The 16,770-nt window shown below is 38.9% G+C and overlaps 1 protein-coding gene and 2 long non-coding RNA genes across 4 annotated transcripts; 2 read left to right on the top strand and 1 right to left on the bottom strand.

The window, feature by feature from the left end:
- The first annotated feature begins 3,474 nt into the window (after positions 1-3,474).
- Positions 3,475-5,673, top strand: LOC122143759. Its single transcript, XR_006159352.1, has 3 exons — positions 3,475-3,610; positions 5,289-5,460; positions 5,543-5,673. It is a non-coding gene; the product is annotated as an uncharacterized LOC122143759 (long non-coding RNA).
- A 1,458-nt stretch (positions 5,674-7,131) lies between these two features.
- Positions 7,132-9,095, top strand: LOC122143758. The gene is made up of 3 exons (XR_006159350.1): positions 7,132-7,304; positions 7,505-7,548; positions 8,738-9,095. It is a non-coding gene; the product is annotated as an uncharacterized LOC122143758 (long non-coding RNA).
- A 5,373-nt stretch (positions 9,096-14,468) lies between these two features.
- LOC122143755 lies at positions 14,469-16,693 on the bottom strand. Of its 2 annotated transcripts, none has more exons than XM_042754370.1 (6): positions 16,630-16,693; positions 16,423-16,514; positions 16,202-16,316; positions 15,444-15,716; positions 15,126-15,302; positions 14,469-15,047 (listed from the first exon to the last, which is right to left on the bottom strand). In XM_042754370.1, the coding sequence occupies exons 1-6, from the start codon at positions 16,640-16,642 to the stop codon at positions 14,833-14,835; spliced, it is 885 nt and encodes a 294-aa protein (XP_042610304.1). In that variant the 5' UTR covers positions 16,643-16,693; the 3' UTR covers positions 14,469-14,832. The 2 variants fall into 2 exon arrangements, with proteins under 2 accessions (XP_042610304.1, XP_042610305.1); XM_042754371.1 differs by having other exon boundaries at positions 15,141-15,302.
- Positions 16,694-16,770: the final 77 nt, after the last annotated feature.

Genomic DNA, 16,770 nt, shown 5'->3' with positions numbered 1-16,770 from the left:
TTTGGGGTATTTTCTCCTGATAACCCCGAAAAGAACTTAAATTACACTTTCAGTTTTGATCGTACAGATAAGTGCAATACATCAATCGAATCTGTAAAGGGTCTACTTTTTTTTGTATGCAGACATAATAACAACAAAACTTTGTGCACTTATAAAATAAAGATAACAAACAAGGAGTGCTGTCTGCAGCCTTTGTCTGCGCTGATCTTCATTTACAAACGAGTCATTAAAATGAACTGTAACTCAGTGAATACTCAACACAGAGACATGAGAGAGATATCTATAGAAAGCCTGACATGTCTACTTTTAAACTAAACAAATTGCTGCTGAAAACAAATATTCTGTGATAAAGTAATCGATACGAAAACAACGCGATGTCCGTTTTTTCACGGCTCCCTTCATTATCTTCTAATGCGACCACGCCCCCCCGCGCCGAGAGCGCGCTTTTGAGATTCAAATGTTTCACTGAAGCGCGCGGCTTGAATACGCCCACACAACAGAAGACAACGCAGCGAGACTGTTCTTCAAGTTTTATTATTTTACTGTTTGCTTCGCGATGAGAGGAATAAGACATAATTCACCCCAAAAAGATGTGATGTGGTTGAGGATTTGAGATTTGGATTTCCTCAGAAAAAAGAATGAAGCACTTTATTCAGCAGAGTTCATAAACATGAGTAAGTCTCTTTTTATTTATTTATATACTTGTACTAGTTTTCGCATAACGTGTAAACATTTTACTGGTTAGACTTTTTCCAAAGACTTTTTCCAAACTATAATTCCTGACTAAATGTATAATCAAGTGAAATATTATGAAGTTTCAATAACAATATACACTACTATACCATTCAAAAGCTTGATGTAAATAATATAAATGTAACAATAAATGTAACTGTAACAAATGTAACAATCATTGCTGTTCTTTCAATTTATCCCCCCTAAAAAACCTAAAAAAAAATATTCTCAGCTCTTTTCAAAATTAATAATAATAATAATAATAATAATAATAATAATGATGATGATGATAATAATAACAATAAATGTTTTTTTGTAGAAAATAAGATTGTTAAAAGGATTTCTGAAGGATTGTGTGACTGGAGTAATGATGCAAAAAATTCACTTTGAAAGTCAGCTTTGATTGATCCTAATAAACTGTTTAACTGCACTCACAAGTGAATATTAAATTATGTTGTGGGATAATTAAATATATTCTAAATAAACTACAAACATAAAATTATATAGATTTATTTTGTCCTCACATTCTTTCTTGTAACTCATCCCTCTCAGTGACACAGCTGACTGAATGGCTCATTATGCAGCTCATTATGCAGGCCTTTGTCTTCTCAGGTGTGAATTCATGATAGTTGACGCCTACTCGCATATGACTTTTACCAACAAAAAGTGTCTTAGAAAATTTAAATCAATATATTGTTTTCTGTAAGTGAGTAAACAAGATGATTTTCACATCATTTAGAGAAAAAATAAAATTCTATGCTACAAGCTCCAGTTCTCAAAATTCCTGGGAACCAATTTTCTGTATGTGTTTTATTGCCTTATTCAAGTGATTTAACATTTTTTTAGTTTTTCCACTAACCACGCATAACATTTTTTTTTCTCAAAAACACAATCATGTACATACATGCTGCTCACATATTATTATAGCCTAGTTTGTGCTGATTACAGTGAGATTACACTTTAGCCATTTAGATATTTATAAGAAACTGAAAAAAGCACAAATGTCAGGGCATGACAAAACTTCTCCAGGCCCCAAAAATACCCTTAGACTCCAGAGGGTTAACAATGCTCACCTGCAGGGAAAACGGCATTCAGAGATGAGTTTAACAACGCTCACCTGCAGGGAAAACGGCATTCAGAGGTGAGTTTGACCAAAGCAACGCTCGGCTGCAGGTAAAACAGCATTAAAAGGTGAGTTTAACAACGCTCCAAGGCACGTGCAAGTAAGCAGTTTAAGCGTTTTCTTATCATTGGTAGGACACCGCTTTAACTATAGCATGCTGGATAACGTATTTTTATCAGAGGTTTGTTGATTTTAATAAATGCATATAAATGCTACGATTGTGTTCAATTAATCTTTTTATTATTATTATTATTATTATTATTAAATCCTCTAAATTAATAACGCTGACGTCACCGTCATCCCAAGGTCCATTGCGATTTTCCACTCGGTAAGTAAAGTAATGTTAGAAGGCTTAATTAAAAAAGATCGATACTATTCTTACATTTACACATCAAAACTGTTGAATCAGGACAAGAAGTTGTGTTTAGGAACTTTACATTTTTTAAGGTGGCCATGTCTTATGACGACAAATAATGGAAAACATTCTAAAAAAAAAAAAAAGCTTTCAGTACCAAATGTGCAGGCTACCAAAGTTAGCTAATTGAATTCAAGTTATTTTTTTGTCGCATATAATCATGTAAGGTACAATCATAATGGAATGTAAGATTTTCAGTATTACATTATGACAGTATTACAACTATCCAACATTCTAAATGTTAAGAATGAAGAACGTTGTTGCCAGATTGGTTTGTTTTACAGCCAAATTGTTAAAAATCCACACAAAATTACATAATAAACACCCAAAATAAATCCATAATTAACAATACAATTAATTCATAACTACTACATTGTGGCTCATCACAATTTTTCAATATGAAATAAAACAATTCATATGTATAAATAATGTAATAAGTAATGCTGCCATAAACTATTGACTGATTCATTCATATTCATATATATATATATATATATATATATATATATATATATATATATATATATATATATATATAAGTAGCTTCCAAAATAGGTAAATTAGAAAATATATAACAATGACACGTATGAAAAATTATCATTTATGCAAATAAGTTGTGTTGTTTTTGTTGACACTGTCTAAAGTGTACTCTACAAAATGTGTGTGTGTGTGTATGTGTGTAGTTTTCAAAATGTCTCGAAGGAAGTTCAAGCCTTGCCCCTCCTGCCAAGCACTTAACCAGGTGAAGGAAAATAGAATAGAGCATTATGTGTAATATTCAAATATGTGGTTTTAATATTCTACATTTCTCATTGTTAGGTCAATTGGACACTAAAGTATGCTCCTACTAAATGACCCTGTATGATATCTGTACTGTGTTACAAAACAGTGATAATGTAAGGCGTCTGGTTGATATAAATTTTGATTGCTTGTTTCGCACCAAACACCATAGACAATATTAATTAGAGTAGCCTGGGTGTCTCCTACATCTGCCACTTTCACTGTATGATTATAATAAGAAGAAGAAGAATCATGTGTCAATCTAGAGACGCATATTCTGAATTGCATTGTGCTTTGTGTGTTCCTCTCTTTCCTGTATACAGCCAAATTAAACTCTATCTTGATTGTACTTTTTCTCTGTGACTGCTGGATCTGATGTCTCGCTTTGGTATACTTTTACCAACACAGGTGAGCCTCAAAACCTGCAGCTCTTGTTTTGCAGCCATCACCCCAAAAAAATAAAGTAGCAGCCAAAAAAGTGACCCTGGACAGGAAGTGGGGGGAAAGGGTCCTAAAAAATTAGAAATGCTGGAAGAGTGGTGGACTCTGCCCATATTGCAGTAAGTAGAAATGCTCATATTTCATTAAGCAATATAATTTGTTTCACTTTCATTAATATTGTATGGTAGGGCAAGGGCCTCGTTTTACAAAAATAAGTTTAATCTGTCAGTGAATGAATTTGAGGTTGTCATAGATTGCATTCGTGTAACATATTATTTTAATTAATTTGTAATTTGCTTGACACGCATGGAATAGACTTTCTTTTTGACCAGGTGCTCATGTACATTTGTTTACATATACAACCGCCTACATTGTAAATATAACTTTGCTTTAGTAATACACAGGTACTTCAGTATGCGTGTTATTGAAGTCTCTGTCTCTGCTAAAGGCAATTCAAAGAATTCAGACCCAGAGTCACTATTAAAGACAGTCTTGCATGATTATGTAAGTAGATAACATGCTCCTACCTTGCACTACCACCCCTACCGTGTGAATATTTCATCTCACCCTTATAGTGTCTTCACTGCGTTAATTTTAGAGAAAGTGCGTGATGATGTGGCAAAATAACATGCGTGTAAGCCATACTGTGTGCAACATATGTGTTGTTAAAAGCAAGGCCATATTCCAGGTGTCCTATTTCAAAGCCACAACTTAAAAACATTTTAATTACTACAGGAGAGATAGTAATGTCACATTAAAAGTGGAAAGGATTCAACCATACCTACTGGAGTAGGACCGCTGTCTATTTTATGTCCGTTGGTGGCATTCCCAAATGAGTGTTTCTGTTTGTCCCCCAATCTACATTTGCAGTGGGCAGAGACAGGTAGACCGACCGGGGGGTTGGGGGGAGAGTGTTTGGATCTGGTGGATAGGTGGCCATAAAGAAGGAGTCCAGTCAAAATGTATTTTTGTTATCATATTTTCATTTTGTGTGTGTCCAATCAATACAATTATTATTGAAGGGTGTCAGGACTTTTAGTGTTCCCTTTAGAAACCCAGATTGCTAAGTACTAAACCATCAGCATCCAGCACAACATTACATGAATATTGGTTGTATAAATCAGGGTTTCACAAACGGTTTGTTCCAAGGACCCTTTGTGTGGGAGAAACATTTCCAAGGACCCCCACATAATCAAAACGATTAAGCATATGTTTGCTACCGTTTGTATATTTTGATGACATTTATATTCTCTGAAGTTGTGTCCGAGTTCACTATTCCGTGTTTTCTAGCTGGTGTGTACTAACTTGGTCTTCAAACTTACATCAATTAAACAGAGTAAAGATTATGAGTATTTGGTGTGCTGTCCGGGGGAGGGCTCCAAGTTCGGGATTTTTGCTAGAACCCAGAGTACTTCCCCCCGTTGTTATAAAAGTATTTAGGACTAGAAGTGAGGAGATGGGGTGGTGGAGGGATGCTGTCAAACTGTCAACGGACAGAGGTATGCTTGTTGTTATATATACACCTCTTAACTCGTTCATTGGATTGATTAGCAGAGTTTGCTCCATTCATGTCTAATAAGGTTTATTATTTGGAAATGCTCTTCCAAAACTTTGTTAATAAAAACATCATGTAATGTTGTTTCTAAGGGGAAAAGCTGGTAAGGTTGATAATGTTAATTGTGTACCTGTATATCAGAAACAGTAGCACTAATGTATTTAATGCAGTTGTTTTCAATAGGGTGGAAAATAATGCAGTGGGAATAACTAATGTTTGCTGTCTGCATTTATTTATTACAGGTGAAAAAACTAAGTGCATTGGGGTATGTCCCAATTCTATTTTTCGCCAAGAAAGATAAGGCCTCTGGAAAGTGGGTGGCTGATGTTGTGACCCATCTGACACCCACTGAGGATAACCTAAAAATTGTGGCCACCATGAGAAAGGCCTACAATTTTTTATTGATCAAAGAAGGTAGGTCATGATAGTTTTAAACTTTATTTTTTTTTGATGATGGGGGAATATCAAAAATTAACATACACATACAATATTGTAGGGAACTCCACAACGACATTGCCAGAGCCCCAGCATCAGACTCAACCCGAGCCCCAGGATCAGGCTCAACCCGAGCCCCAGCATCAGGCCCAGCTCAAGCACCAGCATCAGGCCCAGCATCAGGCCCAGCCCCAGCATCAGCAAGACCAGCATCAGGCCCAGCCCAAGCCCCATCATCAGGCCTCAGCCCGAGCCCCAGCATCAGGCCCAGCCCAAGCACCAGCAGGTCCAGCCCAAGCAGGTCCAGCCCAAGCCCCAGCATCAGGCTCAGCCCGAGCCCCAGCATCAGGTCCACCAGCATCAGCATCAGGCCCAGCCCAAGCCCCAGCATCAGGTCCAGCCCAAGCACCAGCATCAGGCTCAGCCCGCCCCAAGCCCCAAGCCCCAGCATCAGGTCCAGCCCAAGCACCAGCATCAGGCTCCCAGCCCAAGCCCCAGCATCAGGCTCCCCCAAGCCCCAGCATCAGCCCCAGCATCAGAGCTCAGCCCAAGCCCAGATCAGCCACAGCCTCAGTTTCTTGGCCCTGGCTGAGTCCCAGTCTCAGGCCCAGGAAAATGAGACCTTTTATCTTTTAGATTTATACCCTGTCTCTCCCCCCACCCCCAACAAAAAAAAGAAAGTGTAAGTGAACTGTGGTCTTCAGTAGCTCCTCACTGCAGAACACAAGATCCAAGGGGCGTGGTTGGATCCACATCTAGGGGGTGGAGTTTGATAGGTTTTGGAGGGGTGGGTTTAGGGGTGGAGCTCTGGCAGATGGGTAAGTTTAGGGGTGGAAATGGGCGGGTTTAGGAATCAGGGGGTGGAGACGGGTAGGTTTCGGTAGATGTAAGGAGGGAGGAGTTGGATCTGGATCCAAACACTCCCCCTGGATCTTGTGTCCTGTAGTGAGGACCATCTCATGGTCTTAGCACACTATGTATGAATTTCCCCTTTTTTGTAATCATTATTCATTAAAATACAGAATTCTTCAAGTGAATTTAAGTGCAGTCAATTAGTTAATAGTGAGTAATTTTCAGTGGCCAGTCTGATACACAAAGAAGTTTGTCCTTGCATACACACCTTTCAGTACTGAACACGCACTCTAGGAGTCAAGCAATTGGCAATACACACTTGAGTAGAGATGAATACACACACACAAATCAGTGGGCAGCCCAGGTAGCTTATCCCCTCCCCCCACCCCCACCACTGTTCTCAAGTCTGCTTCAATAACCTTTAGGCTAGGCTATATGATAATAAGTCTACATTTCGGCTATGAAATCACTGAATTTGATGACTAAAGAGCAGTTCATTCCAGGAACGATAACTATTACCATAACCATAACGTTAAAAGCATCCAGACTGACCAACTATAAGCAAAGTCTCACCTTGTGTTAATAAATGTGATGGCTAAAATGTGATGGGTTCTTACTGGCTGTTAGCTTTTTATTGTTCTCAAAATCGATTTAAAAGCGATCCCCAACGATATTGTTCTCCATGTAGTTATCGTTATAGTTTATCATATTAACAAGAACAATATCTTTTTTTTATAGTTTATCGTTCTTGGTGTGAATGGCCCTTAATATAATATTCAAAGTTCAAGGACAATGGTTAATGTTGTTCCCCAGGTTTTATGAATCTTAGTTAAGAAAGTTTTTTTTTTTAAATGTTTTTTGACACTCATGGTTAATTAATATATTTATTTTTTGTCATTTAAGGTTGCCGGAAATGCAGTAGGCAAAAAGTTTTCAAATACGACTCCATAACAGGAAGAAGGATAAATGAGGTAAGAAATATAGTTTTCATTGGGCTGTCTCAACATCTCTCCATTGTCTGTTGCTCATCTGGCATTTCACAGATCACAAAATACTAAACATTTAAGCAAGTGGTAATTTGAGTCCATTTAAGTTCAAATGAAAGCCAAGTGGCCTTGCCCCAAAAATTATGAAATTCAAAACCTGATTATATGTTTGTGTCTTTCTGCAGGGGCAAGCAGAAGTAAGGGTGAAATGGTTACCTTGCTCTGCATGGTATGTACTGCTTTATATTGGTTTATATTGCCTTCATACATATCCTTTCTGTTTCCACTTTTAACCATCTCATAGGTGGTGGATAAAGGTTGGAACATAAGGTCGGAATGTATATTATAGCACACCTGTGTAAATGTACAGGTGGGTCTCAAAGTTTTGCAACCAACAAGCAGCGTTGAGAGAAATGTCAAGTCCACTATATTTTAAGTCCAGAGTCAATGCAGCCTTCTACCTGGAGATTTTAGAGCATGGTTCCATCTACTGACGAGCTTTATGTATATGCTGATTTCCTTTTCCAGTAGGACTCTGCCCCTGCCACAGTGCCAAAACTTCTAGTAACTGATTTGCTTAGTATGGTATTTCTGTGCTTAACTCGTCTCACCTGAACCCCATAGGGAGGACAATGATATAAACCAAACCCAACATTAAAGACAACCTCAAAGTCACTATCAAAGCAACATGGGCTTCCATAACACCTCAGCAATGCCATACACTGATGGCGTCCACACCACATTGATGCAGTCATTTGTGCAAAAGCAGCCAGAACAAGTAGAATGTATGCATTAAAATTTTTGATAAGTCAGATTTGTAAATTTATTTTCAAAAGGTCGACATTTCTGTATTCCTCTTTATTATAATATAGTGATTTGATGATTTTTGGTTTTCATGAGCTGTCAGCTGTCATCAAGATTAAAACAACAAAAATTGCTTGAAATATTGCACAATATTGTAATTTTGGAGACCCACATGTTTATTAATTACACTGTTTGTTACACTGTTGGTATAGGATGGATTAAATGCAGTGTCAAATATTGTCTACAGGATTTAGCCACTTGCTCTTTTCAGTACCATGCATAATAGCCCCTGTGTGATTATATGTAGGAAGTAGACATTCACCAATATACTGGCAAAAATCTGTATCAGCCAAGAACATCCTTGCTGACTGATATAGGCTATTGGCTAGTTAACTTTCTATGACTTCATAGATCGGAGTGGCTGATGTTTATCTGTTACATTGCATCAAGCATTACAGTATATATGTATAGGTTTGTATAAAAACAAATACAAGGCCGTACAATAATTTTTTACAACTATTTATGCTGTGAAACTATTATGTTAAAATGGCCCCTCTGTTTTTTTCACTGTTCTAATGTTGTTATTATTATTTTTTTTTTACTTATACTTACAGTGGAAAAATCTGGGAGGAGACATGGGAGCCGGCCTGCCAGTTCTCACCAGGTGTCAAGCATGTGTGACGTCACCCATTCATCTACAATTCAGTATGAGTTGAATACCTGCTATGAGTTGTCGAGTTCGGCTGTTACGGCACAGCCATCCTGTTTGCGCATGTGATGATTTTAGATAAGAAGGAGGAGCCACGTTACACACTTTCAATGGTTTCCACCCTAACATGCTGTCATGCTGTTTTTTTCTTTATTACTGATTCTTGCTAAAAGCTGTGTTCAAATAAATCAAAGTGTTACTATATTTCTGTTTATGTCTTTCCATTCACCTTGTGGGTTAGCCAATTAACTGAAATATTCTTCAACACATCAAATTATATATTGCAATATGATGCACCAAAATATGTAGGAAGGTGGGACGTGTTTTCAATCATATTAACTGACACCATGAAGAGACAGTTGATTCCACCAACTAAATCATACATTTTCTGTATAAAGGGTAGCTGAGGTAGGCAGGGGTGGATAAATACACAGGCTTACCAAGACCAGATGTCAAGAGGGTCCAGAAGCCTCTAAAAATGTGAAAGCATGGTTTTTTTTTATTCAGGAAAGTTTCTAAAGGCTTTTTAAAAAAATGCTTCTAAAGGCAAGGCACATGAAACCCTGGCTTCTGCACTAGTGGCCTTTTCCATTTACTTTGACACACTGAATGTGTGTGTGCAAGTCTACCCCCGGATGGGTAGTAAAAAGCAGAAGACAATACATTTTTTTTACACTTTTAATGTTATTATTTCAATCTATATGGGCCAGGGAAGCTGGGTTTTTTTGTTGTTTATTTATATTTTTTAAACTATAACTATCAATATTTATTTAGATGTTATCATGGTATTAATTTCTTTATTTGCATATTATTTTGGTCTAATTACCGGAGAAATATTACAGTATGCTGTAATACAGAATATTATTATATGATCCGAGCTAGACGTATTCAAAGCCTATATTCCACAATGCAATGCGGGCATTCATTCACAGAATCGGACAGCGATCAGCTGGTCTTTAACGCCAGTATCGCTTCAATGTACACACACACACACACACACACACACACACACACACACACATATATATATATATATATATATATATAGTGGCGGGACGAGCCAACGACAGACACAGTGGGCGTGGCGTCAGGCCTCGGAGAGGTTTTTTATTTAACAGAAAAACCAAAACAAGGTGCAATAAAGTGTCCAAAAGGGGAGGAGTGTCCAAAACAAACAGGGAATCTGGTGTCCTCGTTGTGCTGCAGGTTAGTGGGGGTCTGGCAGTGTTCACGAAGGGAAGGGTCCAGGTAAGGGGCGGAGTCCGGCGGCCGCACGCGCTCCCCTCTTCGGTCCGGGGCGCGAGGGGCGGCGGCTTCTTCTAGCGGCTTCATCCTCCTCGTTGGCCGCGGCGCTTGTAGGGGATGGACGGCCCGGCATCCTGGCCCGACGGCCGTGTAGTCGGGTGCGGTTCTCGACCGGACCGCGGGTCCGGCAGCTCACGTCTCTGGTGGCGCGGGATTCCCTCAACGCACACCCTTCCTGGACCCACGAGGACACCAGTGTGCATGCACGGGGAAAGAGACCGGTCTCCCGAGGAGAGGCGCGTTGGGCTTTTAAACAGCGGCGGTGATGATGAGGCTCCATTTCCTTCAGGTGTGCCCCATCACACGCCGCCAGCCCTGACTCGTCCAGCGCCCCTCCTCTCTCCCACACCCACTCCTATCGGGAGCCTGGTGAAGGGCGGCGATTTAGGACGGGGTGGTTGCCGGTGATTATCAGGGAGGAGGCAGCTGACTCGTCACAATATATATATATATATATATATATATATATATATATATATATATATATAATCATTGGTTTTGTCACCAGCAACAACACTCCAGAAGTGACGTAAAATATATATATATATTAAAATATATATATATATATATATATTAGCAAAATTGACTTCATTTGTTTAATATATGCTTTTTGGGAAATGTTCTAGCTTTCTAAGAAATGTGTGTTTGCACTATTGTAAAACATTTCTTGAATTAAAAAAACAACAACAATAACATACAACAACAACAACATAATATTCGTTATATTAATGTTTTTGTCTAACGTAGTATTTTTGAAGATTTAAACAATACAGATAACAATAATAATAAAATACAGTTTCATGTATTTGTCTCATGTATTGTGTGCTCGTCGGCCGGCGGCAATTTGAAATGGAATGAAGACCATTCACGGCCATAGTGATTCACGGCAGAATCCAAGTATAGGTCTCTGCAGGAAAGTAATGGGAGTTACTAGATCAAGGTGTTTTTACACCATGATACATGATTGGTTTATGTAATAGTGACGTTAGGTTTAGGGGTGGGGTTGGGTAAGGGGGATCACTTAGATTGCATGATTCAGAAACACCCAGCAGTTTGAAAATACCCACATGGTGATAAACGCCCACTTTTGCTGAGACCTTTCCAATGATGTGTTTGCTATAGCACTGTTGACAATTCCCCCACCCCCCCCCACCCTCCCCCCCCGAAATAACGCACATGCTTTGTGACAGTTTATGTGGCGCGTCTATTATGGGAGTTGTAGTTTAAATATATTGGTATATTTCTCATAATTAGAAGTCAAAAGTGTACAATTTTGGATACACCCTGTGATTTTGGGGGATGGTGAACACACTGGTGTCATCAGATTTAAAAATGTAATCGTTAAATAGGTGAAAATAGCTTACTACCATATTTGACAGTGCTTACAGTGGTTAAACTTTGGTGACCATATCTACATGACAGTAGAGGGCCAGAGCTTTCTATAGCTGCTGGTCTTATGTGTTTAGCACCTTCTGTTGCTGAATGACAAGCCTTCAAAGATGGACTGGGTTCAAGGTTCAGAGGTCAATATTTCAAAGCAGGAGTAATGTATCCTCTTCAGAATGAAATATGTTAATCCCCATGTTGAGACCTTTCCAATGATGTGTTTGCTATAGCACTCTTGACAATTTTGTCCTACTACAACGTTTAAAATTTTTACATTTCTTGGTTTGCAGATGATGGGCGATTTGGGCGATAGCCTCCTTTATTGTCCCCAGAGGGATATCTGCCTTGAGTTCAAATGCTTCACACATAACACTTGACATATTGTTTTATCATACAGCTGATCTATACTTACAATAAAAAACAACATAAACAAAGTGATATGTAGTCAGACTAAAGCCAGGGTTGCCAACTCTCACGCATCTGGCGTGACACTTATGCTTTCAGCATCAATCTCACGCTTAAGTCCAAGCGTGAGTGTCACGCCAGATGCGTGAGAGTTGGCAACCCTGCTGAAGCACGTCACACAGTAACAATCTATTGCTCATGTTTCACAAACAGTGACGAGCAACACACAACCATTTGCGTTATATCATGAAGTTATTGCACAACCAGCCTCAAACAACATTATTTAAAGTTTTAATTGAGCTACTGTAGGTCCAAATAGGGCTATAGTTTAGATATGTTACATTTAGATTGGGGTACCTATATCTTCTGCCAGAGGATAAGAACTCATACTTGGTATGGAGAATAAAGATGGATCAGACCCCATTATTTATGCTTGCCTGGAGAGACTGGTTTCTATTCCTCTCCACAATCTTCATATTAAAATACTCTGTAATGCAGCCTTGTATAATATAAAACCCTCTGATTCACCATGAGTGTTTGCTCTAAATGATTACACCCACTTTCAACATGGGCCTTCCAGCCAAAGGTATTGTCCATATACACACCAATAGGTGCAGAGCTGATGGATTGGTTCAACATTTATGACATCTGATACCTTCTGACCCATGTCACGACCCTTTCATCAGCTTGTGAAATGGTTAAATGAGATGTGTGAGTTGCCAAGTCAAGTCACCTTTATTTATATAGCACTTTAAACAAAAAAGATTGCGTCAAAGCAACTGAACCAACTCTTGTTGATGCTATATTTTTCGTCACTGTATTGAATAAATACCTGGGGTTGTTTGTTTTCTTCTTTCTGGACAATCCCAGAGTTTAAGGTCCCGTTGTCATGGTATCCTCCAGGAGGAGGACCAGCACCACCGTCCGCCGCGATGTTCCTGCGGACTCCCCGCCGCTGGAAGTATAGGATTTGGAATGTCTTTGTGCTCCATGGTTGGCTTTACTATGCTGATAGTGGACTGTGGGGCGCAACTCCTCACAGTCCCGATTTTATTTCAGAGTGACCTTCTCTTAGACAGGTTTCCATCCAAGGCTATGAGCCCTATCTGCCCATGCTATTTGACCCCTAGCTGGGGGCAGTGGTTGGCAGACGCCAGGGCGTATCCACACGCCGGTGGGCCTGCACGTCGTGCCTCTGGGGCCCACTGCTGCTCCGAGATCCCCTGCAGATTAGCCTGGGGTCTCGCGGGCACCCAGTATCCGTGTGTGGCCACGTGGAGGCACTGCAGGAGTCTTGGTGGTAGAGAGGCTGTGTACCGGCAGGAGGAGGCTTACGCACTCGGCTCCTCTTATTCACCTCCACTAGGGGGGCTAGCCGGTGGCAGTAGCTGAAAGCAGAGAGTAGCAGGCAGGAGCAACATGCAGCACACAACATGCAACATGCACTGACAACAAGTACTTCTACGCACTACTGCACGTGACGCATCACACACACCCTGTGCAAGCACAACACACTAAGCCAGCATTAGGGGGGTGGACTCATTTAAAATAATGTAATCATCAGGTTTTAGCCAGGTTTCTGTCAAGCAGAGCACATCTATATTATGATCAGTTATCATATTATTTACAAAAAGTGTTTTCGTAGAAATGGATCTGATATTCAATAAGCCAATCTTTATCATTTGTTTATCCATATTGCATTTGTTTTTTATTTGTTGAACCTCAATTAAATTGTTACTCTTAACTTCGTTTGGACGTTTTTTGTATTTTCTAGTTCGGGGAACAGACACAGTCTCTATAGTGTGATATCTAGGTGAAAGAGTCTCTATGTGCTGAGAATTAACTGACCTCTGTGATGTGAGGCAGCTGGCAGACAGTCGTTTTAGTCAGTCTGTCTGCTTCCTTGTGTCTGTGTGCAGAAGGCTGAGCAAGAAGTGTGCCAAAAATTTAATAATTTAATGTGATTTTAAATCAAAGTCTCACACATAAATATGCTCATGTTTTTTTTTTTTTTCCCTGTAGTCTCTGCTATTAATATTTATCAACCACAATATTAGAAAATTAAATAACATGTATGAAAAAAAAATGCTTCTGTTTGTATGGTTTATTTTTTGTTTTTCAAACAGTACAAGTTAAAACAAATGCAAATTAGTCAAACGAGCTATTAGGCTGTATTTTTAAACACTCAACTGTAGGTTTTTCATATAGTCAGGAAATGTAGTTATTAAAGCAAATCTTGAAGTAATTCAGTGAGGCTTCCCTATTAAACATCCAAATTCTGAAAAATTTAATTGTGTGTATATAATAACCACTATTGTGTATATAATTAAGTCACATTTTCAAGTTTAGGGCCAGTTTTTTGCATTTGTTGAACCTCTATGTACTTTCACTGCACATGAGAAGCAGCTGATAAAGTCCTGTCAAGGATGCTTTCAGAGACCATTTGTAGCATGAGATGATGCAAGAGTCCAACTTCAGAAAAAAAATGGGTTTGTGTGTCAATGTAAAACTGTCAGAAAACTCAGATTTGCCAAAGCAGATGACATTAGTGGAATTATGTTTATTATTATTATTACAATGCACATATTTACACCTTCCTGCAAACTTTTCCGCACAGTTTTGTTCTACCATAAACAGAAGATTACTATTGGAAAAACAGTTACTTAAATTAATTACATTCATTATTGTTGTAATGTCACATGTAGATATGATGAATACTATTATTCAAGCATATCTGACACACAAACAGTGTTTCCTCCATGTTGATTTGACCGTAGTGGCCCCCCACAGCAACATTTCTGACCCCCTACGGTATCAGAAATAGGGCTGCATTGTTAGAGTGGGAGAAAAAATAAACAAAATAAAAAATAAAAAGGAAACTCTGCAACAAAAATGACTTAATGCTCATTTCTCACTTGAGAGCTCATCAAACTCATCTGACAATTCAGAGTCACTGTCGTATCCATCCCAATCATTCTGGAAGTCCATACTTGTTCCAGTCAAAACTTTAGCATAACAGTCTCTTGCATGCTTCATCATTCTGGTGACTTCTTGCTTCTTTCTCAAAGTTAAGCTGAGGAAACCCTTGATCCCTTCTTCATTTAGATCCCACAGCTCACCTTGTAAAACAAACATTATCAGAAAAAAAAAAATTCCAATGTACAGTATAGTATTTCAACGCATTACTTAATGTGTACTTTTCAATGCCTCACTGGAAAGCTGGCATGACATCTCCTTGAGTGTGTCTGCACGAGTGGAGAGAGATTTCCAATGCTTTGCCATCTCAGAAAGAACAATCTTCTTCTCCTCCTCAAGTCTCCTTATAGCCATCACAACATCAAATGCCTTCCTCTTGGTTTTCAAATCTACAGCGTCTGGGATACAGTCGTGGAAAATAAGTCAATTATAAGTATGATTATTTTTCAAAGAATTTCTGAGATAATCTGGGATAAGGCAGTAATTATTTTTTTGCTACTGTGAATTAAACAAAATTGTCAACAGATTTGTGTACATACCACCATGTGAAAGTTGCCATGGCCAAACTGTCTCGTCAGAGAGAATGATGTCAAAGGCGATTCTTTCTGTATCTGGAACCATACTGTTGTATTTTTCAACAACAGAGCTAAGAATGGCCTTCTCCTCTCTGATTTTGCGCCGGATCCGGGCCCGACCTTTGCTGCCATCGGTGTCTTTGTAAAGGCGCTGGGACCTTCTTTTAATGCTGGCCACCAGCACCTCTATTCTATTGATCACTGCGTCAAGATCGGCATTCTTTTGGGATGTTGTTGCTGAGAAGAAAAAAAAAAAAGTGTAAACATTTCACATTTTCATGGCAGTAACTGAAACGCTATAATGAAGTCATAAGGATGATCCCTCTTTGCTTTTTTTTTCCCCCTTTATAAAAAAAAACAGCTCCTAGAGGAAGGACATGCGAGTCTCAATCATTTCATATTTATTAGCGTGTATAGGAAGTATGTAACAGGGTACCAAAGAAAATTACAACGTAGCCAAGATGGGATCCACTAACTGCAAGAAATGTCCAAACTTCTGGACTGTGCACCATTCAGGTACTTTCAGGGTACTTTGTTTTGACATAATTTCCAGTGTGTATAGTGTATAGTACATACTAAAATTTGGCATTTTTATTGCATAAGTACATGACCAAAAAAACAGTGTATGTATGATTTCATTTTAAAACAAATAATTACTTGCAGAAGCATGTCTCCCATTATTCTGCAGAACTGAGACATTGAAGTAATAGTATAACTCTCACCTTCTGCCCACTCCTTAATATCAGTGACCCAGCCCTCAACTTCAACCTGTGTCACTGCCAGCTGGATTCTCATGCTTTCCAGGTCCTGAAGTTGGCTTTCCAGACGTTTTGTGGCCTTCAAATAACAAAAAAAGGAAACGAAAGTAGAAAAATGTTATACCTACAAAAATATACAATAGAAGGTATTTACAATATAAGAAAATAACAATACTCATCTCTACCTTCTGATATCGGCAGGCAAGTGAAGTAGCCAAGTTATTAAACTTTTGCTGATTCCAGCGCATGGCCATCAATGTAAGCATGTCAGTATGTCCTACAAAAAAAATAAAATAAAAAATAAAATAAAAAAAACACAACACCACATGTCCCTCACTGGCTACAATTTTCTTGTAACACTTTCAGTCTAGTGCAGTGTGTGGTTACCTTACCTGCTTTGGACATGTGCTTCGTGGTCACAGCAATCCTAGAGAGGAAGGCGTTACACTGCTCAACCTCCTCACCAAGTGTCAATCCGGCCCCTTGCTGGTAAGCTCCACTCCATTTAACCTATTGAAGAAAATACTTAAAAG

The sequence above is a fragment of the Cyprinus carpio genome, unplaced genomic scaffold, assembly GCF_018340385.1.
Source record: "Cyprinus carpio isolate SPL01 unplaced genomic scaffold, ASM1834038v1 S000006502, whole genome shotgun sequence".
NCBI lineage: Eukaryota > Metazoa > Chordata > Actinopteri > Cypriniformes > Cyprinidae > Cyprinus > Cyprinus carpio.
The sequence above is the reverse complement of the archived record's forward strand: the minus strand, read 5'-3'. Positions and strand labels throughout refer to the sequence as shown.